The 9,338-nt window shown below is 40.5% G+C and overlaps 1 protein-coding gene across 1 annotated transcript; it reads right to left on the reverse strand.

The window, feature by feature from the left end:
• Window positions 1-1,126: 1,126 nt before the first annotated feature.
• c24h2orf68 (chromosome 24 C2orf68 homolog) lies at window positions 1,127-9,234 on the reverse strand. Its single transcript, XM_026939879.3, has 4 exons — window positions 8,796-9,234; window positions 8,423-8,538; window positions 5,586-5,731; window positions 1,127-2,191 (listed from the first exon to the last, which is right to left on the reverse strand). The coding sequence occupies exons 1-4, from the start codon at window positions 8,903-8,905 to the stop codon at window positions 2,069-2,071; spliced, it is 495 nt and encodes a 164-aa protein (XP_026795680.1). The 5' UTR covers window positions 8,906-9,234; the 3' UTR covers window positions 1,127-2,068.
• Window positions 9,235-9,338: the final 104 nt, after the last annotated feature.

Raw genomic sequence — 9,338 nt, forward strand, 5'->3', positions numbered from 1 at the left:
TTCTTGACTTCTGTTGATGTTGTGAAGGGGTTTTTCTTCACCAAGGAAAGGATTCTGTGATCATTCACTTTAGTTGTCTTCTGTGGTCTTCCAGGCCTTTCGATGTTGTTGAGCTCAGAAGTGCTTTCTTTCTTTTTAAGAATGTACCCAACTGTTGATTTGGCCACACCTAAGGTTTTTGCTATCTCTCTTATAGATTTATGTTGTTTTTCAGCCTAATGATGGCCTCCTCCATTTACATTGAGATCTCCTTGGACTTCATATTAGTAGCTACAGTCGAACAGCTGCCAAATGCCAACTCAATACCTGATATCAACTCCAGACCTTTTATCTGCATTTGTCCTCAAGCAACGAGGGACTGGACCACACCTGGTCAATTAACTTTGTCAGTCAATTGTCCAAATACTTTTGAACCCCTGAAAATGGAAGTACTTTGCTTAAAAAGGGTAAATGCCATATTTTTGTGGAACCTCTTAAAAGCTGAAAGTCTACACTTCGTTCACATCTTGATTGTTTTATTTCAAATCCACTGTGGTGGTGTATAAAGGCAAAATCACACAAACTGTCATTGTCCAAATACTTCCAGACCTGATTTTATATATATATATATATATATATATATATATATATATATATATATATATATATATATATATATATATATATAAAAAAATATAAAAAATATAAATGTAATAATTACCCCAAAACTAAAGTCATTGTTGATTGCAACACAGGGACAGTGATAATATTTTAAAAAGGAATATATAGTGTATGACTGATTATCAGCATGTAATGCAGAGCTGGATTCACTCGTCTGGCTGGTACTTCCAGCCCTGCCACCATGATCTACAACCTGGATTGCACAGTATATTTCTTCGGTACAAGTCCTTTCCTGTTAATGCAGAGAGATTTGAAAATTTGTTCCCTCTTATAAGCATTGAGCTGCTGTACGATGTTACAGGCTGACAGCTCTGAGTGATATAGTAGCTGACTTCATAACATACTTTAAAATCTAAAGTACACCCTTGAGTAGAGGAACCACTGAGAGGGAAAGTTTTTCAGCTTGTATGCATACATCCATCCACCCACACACACACACACACACACACAGGATCAAAACAACAACTTGATTCTTTAGCATGCTTTATATATTTTAGCACAGAGAACACGGTTACAAAAATAAAAAAATCTCTTCCTACATCCAAAAGAAGTCCTGATGAATAACTCACTGTCATAAAAAAGTCATACAGTTCAATATTATAAATCATTCCTGGTGAAAAGATAACAGTAAGACAGAAGTTCTCCTCAAACAAAACGTGACCATCATAAATAAACATTAATAAGACGTCTGTGTATGAAATATGAGGAAACGACCTCTTTAATGTCACCCATTCAGTGGCACCTGAGGAACTACACATCTCTACCTGAACCATTATGTGATTTTTCTGCAGTTTTGGTTATAAAAAAAAAAAAAGTGTCAGGTGTCATGTGGCAGGGTTTTGTTGTTTTCTCTGCATAACTACTACAATTGAAAAACGATTACCGTTTAGTTTCTGAAACCTTTTGCATCTAGTCCTGAGCTAAACATTACAAGACTGCATAATATTATATACAATACATCCTCAAACAATGTGAAAAGATGTGCAGTTACTGCGTAATATAAAAGTCCGGATGTACATGGATGAGATCTGATCACTCTCGATGTTAAAGATGTTTAACGTCATTCATTCTGCTTCTTGTTTTTTGAGTGCGCTTACATCGCATCCCCTGTACCATCCTAACAACGGGATCAAATCAAATATGATATGAGATTATTTCTATATTGTAGAAAGTGGTGCTCATTTTCACTGTGAAACTTCCCCGTTTCTCTTCAAATCTGTGTACAGAGACGAAGAACATCTGCATGAACATCTGTACTGTTGCTTTCTTGGTGCTCCTGTAGTTCCTATCAGATTCTGTCAGACTCAGCGGTGTGTGTGTGTGTGTGTGTGTGAGTGTGTGTATCTCACACATTACAACTGTCTTTATTGTTGTATAAAGCCATCCATCATTGCTTTCCTTTCAAACCTCAGCGTTTGTCTCGCCGCTTATCCATTTCTCGGCTGATTCTTGCCAGCAGCGCTGCCCTCATAGCCGTGTCCAGAACGTTCTTCTGCTCCACCCGTTCTACTACACTTTCTGGCTCATCCTCCTGTAAAAACGAGCAAATAAAACAAAAAACAAAAGTGAAATTATTAAATGAAATATGCTATATGTGGTTCACACATATGTGGTTCTTCCCCAAACTGTTGCCACAATGTTGGAAGAGCACAATTGTACAGACTGTATGCTGCAGCGTTACAATTTCCCTTCACTGGAACTAAGAGGTTCAAACCTGTTCCAGCATGACAATGCCCCTGTGCACAAAGCGAGCTCCATGAAGACATGATGTGTTAAGGATGGAGTGTAAGAACTCGAGTGTCCTGCACAGAGCCCTGACCTCAACCCCACTGAACACCTTTGGGATGAACTGGAACACTGACTGCACCACAGACCTCCTCACCAACATCAGAGCCTGATCTCACTAATGCTCTTGTAAAAGGGGACTATATCTCTAATGAGATGTTCAATCCAGGAAGGTTCAAGTTGTTCGATCCAGTACGAGTTAAATGTTACCTTGCATGTGAAAGTTAGTGCACAATCAGAATACTGCAGTGGCGGATAATTCACTAGCCTGAGTGCCAGGAAAAAGCAGGTTTTATGTCCAGGCATTTAACTAGCTGGTACGTATGTTACTACGTCAGGTTACGCTTTTCAGCCTAGTCAATTAGTTTCCACACTGCAGCTTTTACTTGAACAGTAGACTAGCTAATAAATTTATGATTCATCCACCCTTATCATAAATGTGATGTGCCAGACTTGCTGAAAGACAAATGATATCTGAAAGCAACTCATAAACAAACACATTCCTAATGCAAATCAATTCTCAAGGGTACGGTTTGGGGGAAAAGAAATTAAATGCACACAATCTTCCCCTTATCACAAATATAGTTCATCAGCTGAGATATGTTTCATGTTTAAAGTGGCTAAACTGTCTTCCTAATGCAGCTAAAAAGTAAATATAAAGCTGAGTCACTGGTTTAGCATGTTGTAAATGTCTAAATCATTGCACAGTCACTTCAAACCACTCGGTAACACCATTAGTAAATAACCAGTGCCATAAAATGGCAGAACAAGTGTGGCTTAATGAATGACCAAATGAAATGTAATCATCTGAATCACTTCTAAAACACCGTTCCACCTGTAAGCTTTAGCACCTTCTGAGGCTGATGCTTGTGCAGACTATGTGCCAAACTGTGTACTGAGGAAGAAAAGTTCATTCAGTGGCCACTACAACTACTTTAGCCATACATGTGCTTCTTTATTTTTACACTGCAGTGTGTCGTATAGTGTCAGAAAACACATCAGCAAGTCTGAGATATTTCTCTCAACGCTGAGGTGATTTAGACATGCGTGATGCCTGTTAGCTACGATAGTCTCGTCACTGAATTTTATGATGTTATGTTATTTTATTATTAGGTATATTACTTTACATATTACATATACATATTACTTTACTATGATTAGGTAAAGTGGAACACTGTGTGTCACTTTTTTCCCCACAACATGCCAAAACACTGGAACGTGACAGCGGTAAAAGCTCACATGTTGGTTTTACAAACTATGAAAGTCTTTCATTCATAAAATAACTAATAATGAAAGAACATAACAGAGTTAAAGGCTCCTACAATCAACTTCAGAGCTAATTTATCTACAACCCCTGGCAAAAATTATGGAATCATCAACAAAAAAACACAATTAATACTTTGTTGCTCCTCCTCTGGCTTTTATTCTTTGAGGCATAGACCTCACTAATGAAAAACAATATTCCCCATCAATCTGGCCTTAACATGGACCAGTTTTTTTTACTTTCCACCATAAATTTTCAATGGGATTGAGATCCGGACTGTTTGCTGGCCATGTCATTGAGTTGATATGCCTATCCTGAAAAAAAAGCTTTAAAACTGTTTGCTCTGTGGCAAGATGCATTGTCATCCTGAAAAATTATTTCATCATCACCAAACCTATTTTCTATGGATGGAATGAGAAAATGTCCAAAAATACACTGTACAACTGTGCATTGACTGCTGAGGTAATGACTGCCATCTCCCCTGGTCCTTTACCTGACATGTAACCCAATATCAGAAATGAGTTGGGAAATTTGATTGGTTCAGGCAGTCATCTTTATTTTGTTAGAACGGCACCAGGCAAAAGTTCCAGCATCATCTCCTTGGCCAATGCAGATTCATGATTCATCACTGTATTTCACTTTCATCCAATCATCCACTCTCCATGATTGCTTCTCCTTAGCCCACTGTAACCTTGTTTTCTTCTGTTTTGGTGTTAGTGCTGGTTTTCTTTTGGCTTTTCTATATGTAAATCTCATTTCATTCAGCCGGTTTCTTACAGTTCTGTCACAAACATTGACTCCTGCATTTTCTATTTTCAAGGCATAGTGCTTTGAGTTTTCTATCCTGATGCTTTGACATCTTCCTTAGTCTGCCTGTATATCTACCTTTCATAACCTTCCCATTAAGTTTATACTTGCAACAAATTTTAGACACAGCTGACTGGGAGCAACTTCTTTGGCCACACTCCATGTTGAAATTCCTTGTTGAAGAAGTTTTATAATCCTTTCCATTGTTTCAACTGACAACTCTCTCATTGGAGCCATGTTTCCTTTCAATTAGCCAAGTCCAACAGCCCATTAAAGTGTGTAAGCACTCCCTTTTAACTGCTGACTTATTAGCATTTTTAGACTTGTCCCAGTATTTGTTTTAGAAATGGAAATTAAAAATTGATTCCATAATTTTTTCCTCAACATTGAGTGATTCCATAATTTTTTCCTCTACTTGATTTGGAAAAAGACATGCCATTAATAAAAAAAAAATGTCCTTGTTTGTTTGCTATAAAGTAAAAAAGCTGGGTGAACATCCTCTAAGTGTGGTGATTCCATAATTTTTGCCAGGAGTTGTAGTTTGAACAAAAATGTTTAGATTGAGAAGCCGACTGTCCAAAAAAAGTTTTAAAACAAATACGAACATTGAAGTGAAGTGAAGAGACGTGTGGCCAAGTATGGTGACCCATACTCGGAATTTGTGCTCTGCATTTAACCCATCCAAGTGCACACACACAGTAGTGAACACACAAACACACACCGTGAACACACACCCAGAGCAGTGAGCAGCCTTTTTCGTTGCGGCACCCGGGGAGCAGTTGGGGGTTCGGTGCCTTGCTCAAGGGTCTCACCTCAGTCGTGGTATTGAGGGTGGGAGAGAGCGCTGGTCATTCACTCCCCCCACCTACAATCCCTGCCAGACCTGAGACTCAAACCCACAACCTTCAGGTTCACCTTCAGGTTACAAGTCCGAGACTCCAACCATTAGGCCACAAACATGATCGACTTGTGCAACTGTACATACACATACTACACAATCCTTCAATTCAATGTGTTTTCTCTTCATCCCTCCTCTCATAATGTAGACTACAGGACTACGAGTACCTGCCTTATAGACGAGGAAGGATGTTACGTGTCCGCTGTCAGCCTGGTAGTCGAGCCAGAAGAGTTCAGTGCCCGTGTTCTCCTGCTCTGTGCTCGAGCCGCTCTCGTTCCACTCCTCCACCTCCCCACCAGCCCCAGCCTCTGAGCTGCCTGCAGTCCAGCGTTCACACAAACAGGCATGAACATATTACTGATCATCTCCCCAAAACACCTGCTTCCAACACAAATCTGCAATGTCCTTTAGTAATAAACATAAAGGTTATAATATAGTTCTTCTTTTACTGTTGGAACAGGACACTGTGGCTGGAACAGTAACAGTGTCCTACTGTGATAGATGGTACTAACATGGTACTAAATTACAATTGTTCTGGACCAAATACTTGAACACAGTCCAAACTGACCACTATATAAAAAAAGAAGAGATTTCTTCTACCATGTTTGTTTGCACTGGTCAACTGTTCCACTCTTCATCTACACTCAATGACAACTTGATTGTAATTATATTATATAGGTGGATCATTCTCAGCATAGCAGTGACAGTGACTCTATTAAGCACCAGCACTACTGGGATTTCTCAAAACAATTCACCAACCCAGAATATCCAGCCTGTAGCAATGCTGTGGTCAGAACCTGACACTGCTGATAGTCTACAGCAGGGTTATTCTAAAATAAAATACACTTATCAGCCATAACATTAAAACCACTGACAGGTGAAGTGAACACTGATTGTCTCATAACAGTGGCACCTGTCAAGGGGTGGGATATATTAGGCAGCAAGTGAACAAGGCAAGCGTAAGGATCTGAGTGACTTTGACAAGGGCCAAACTGTGATGGTTAGATGACTGGGTCAGAGCATCTCCAAAAGTCCAGGTCTTGTGGGGTGTTCCCGATACACAGTGGTTAGTAACGGTGAACTGGAGACAGGGTCATGGGCATCCAGGGCTCACTGAATGGTGTGGGGAGTGAAGGCTAGCCCATCTGTTCCAATCCCACTGAAGAGCTACAGCAGCACAGACTGCTGAAGAAGTTAATGCTGGCTATGATAGAAAGGCGTCAGAACACACAGTTCATCGCAGCTTGGGGAAGAGATGGCACCAGCATGCACTATGGGAAGAACGCAAGCTGGCAGAGGCAGTGTGATGCTCTAGGCAATGTTCTGCTGGGAAACCTTGGGTCCCGGCATTCTTGTGGATGTTACTTTGATACATACCACCTACACAAACATTACTGCAGACCAGGTACACCCCTTCATGGCAACGGTATTCCCTAATGGCAGTGGCCTCTTTCAGCAGGATAATGCTCCCTGCCACACTGCAAAAATTGTTCAGGAATGGTTTGAGGAACATGACAAAGAGTTCAAGGTGTTGACTTGGCCTCCAAATTCCCCAGATCTCAATCCGATTGAGCTTGTGTGGGATGTGCTGGACAAACAAGTCCGATCCATAGAGGCCCCACCTCACAACTTACAGGACTTAAAGGATCTGCTGCTAAACTCTTGGTGCCAGATACCACAGCACACCTTCAGAGGTCTTGTGGAGTCCATGCCTCAACAGGTCAGAGCTGTTTTGGCAGCAAAAGGGGGACCAACACAATATTAGGCAGGTGGTCATAATGTTATGGCTGATCGGTGTGTGTATATATACACATATACATTTATATTTATATTTATATATATATATATATATATATATATATATATATATATATATATATATATATATATATATATATACACACACACACACACACAAGTCAGAGCTGTTTTGGTGGCACAAGAGGGAACTACACTATATTAGGTGTTAATGTTATGGCTGATTGGTGTATAAATCATGCTATAAGATGCTGGGAAATTAAAGTGTTACAGTAAGGGTAGTAAGTCAATATAAATATGAAAATAGCAGTGTCTTACTGTGACAGCTACACAGTTTGAAAGGTGATGAAAATGTGCAAAAAAAAAACCACAAGTTCTGGACTGATTAGCATGAACTGTCATCACTTCCATCAGACCAGAGACAGTAAAACTCTTTCCTGTTTGATGAGCTGCGTTCAGCTAAATCATTTACATTAATGCATGTGATTGGCTACGACAAGAAGCTGTGAAGGTTTATGTGTAAAAAAAAAAGCTCAACTAGGGCCAGTTGTTTTCATATGTTAAATGGTTCTGCTGTTTTTTTTTTTGTTTGTTTTTTTAAGTACTCAGTTTGATCTGCTGAAATATTTTTGGGATCGCATTAAGACCGCCGTCCTCCAAGAAGATGACGAATCCTGTATAAGGAAAAGACGTGACATACACTATACAGCCAAATGTTTGTGGACACCTGATCGTCACACCCATATGTGGCCCTTCGTCAAACTGTTGATATAAAGTTTGAAGCACACAGTTGTCTAGAATGTTGATGTATGTTGGTGCATTAAGATTTCCCTTTCCTGGACCTGAGGGGCCCGAACCATGCCATGTAGTAATAATAGTGTAGCGTGTAATAAAGTGACCAGTGAGTTTACACAATGTTTAAAACCCCCAATCAGAGCTGCTGTGCCTGATACATGCGTACAGGACACATACGTACAGGTGTCTCTCTCTCTCACACACCAACACACACAGCACTGTATCAGTGTTGAGAATGATCCATCTCACAGATAAAATCTGCTCAGTGGTTATAAGGGAGTGCTGACCAGCTGTGCACATAAACACAGGGCTACAGTCAGTAACTGTGCACCTGCAAAGTGAGCCACACAGCAGGTGGCACAGTACAGTGTCAGCTGAATGAGTGTGTGTGTGTGTGTGTGTGTGTGTGTGTGTGTGTGTGTGTATTATGGAGTGGAAGGAAGAGAGGGTGTTACTGCGATGGCGGGGATGGTAAACCTCCCGGTCTGGTCTGCGGGGTCGCCGCGGGGCCGCCGTGTGTCTGCGCTTCTGCTGCTCTTTAGCCTGTTTAACCTCCCGGTCATAATCATCCCTTCAACACACACACACACACACACACACACACACACACACAGAGAGCATGGGCACGGTTGAATGAGTGTCAATTAAAGTCATTAATGATGAATCAGAATCGATGACTTGTGTCCACACTTATTATTAGAGCCACACAGTGCAGTAAGAAGGTTATAAAACAGAAACAGTTAAGCTGAAGGAGCTTCTCTTTAATAAGGCTAATGTTAGCCGCTAGCTAACTGTCTGTTTAGTTACCGTTACTTGCTAATAAGTTACCTGGCAATCTGATTTCTCCGGATATGGTGCAGGAAACCGTGATTCATATCCAAGCGACCCCCCGGCTTGTATTTATGTGTTTCTCCCTCGTCATTCTGCAAAACTTCCATATCCCAGAGCGTCAAACAAGAAGAAACTAACTGAGCAAAACACTCCAGTGCATCCTCTGTGGCTGGGGCTAATGTGTTGGCCAAAAAAACACACTCGGAGTTTTACAAAGAAAAAAACAACGCAATAGAATATATATCCCACTAATTAAAAGTGACCTTTTCCGCTCACTATATCTATGTGAAGTAATTCAACAGTATAAGCAACAGTATAGAACAATAACTATCAAAAGACCTATATTTGTAAATTGATTTACGTTAAGATCCCGGGTAAGTGTACTATCGTCCATCTTCTTTTTTTGTCTAGCTGGTGTAGCCGGGAAATCCTAGTGCATTCGAACTGAACGCAGTACTGACGTTTATTCCTCACCCGTATTCATACAAATCCCGCCCTCTCCGCTAGGATTGGCCAAGCGATACCCGCAGCGAGTTCATC

This window comes from Pangasianodon hypophthalmus, chromosome 24 (genome assembly GCF_027358585.1).
Source record: "Pangasianodon hypophthalmus isolate fPanHyp1 chromosome 24, fPanHyp1.pri, whole genome shotgun sequence".
NCBI classification, from domain to species: Eukaryota; Metazoa; Chordata; class Actinopteri; order Siluriformes; family Pangasiidae; genus Pangasianodon; species Pangasianodon hypophthalmus.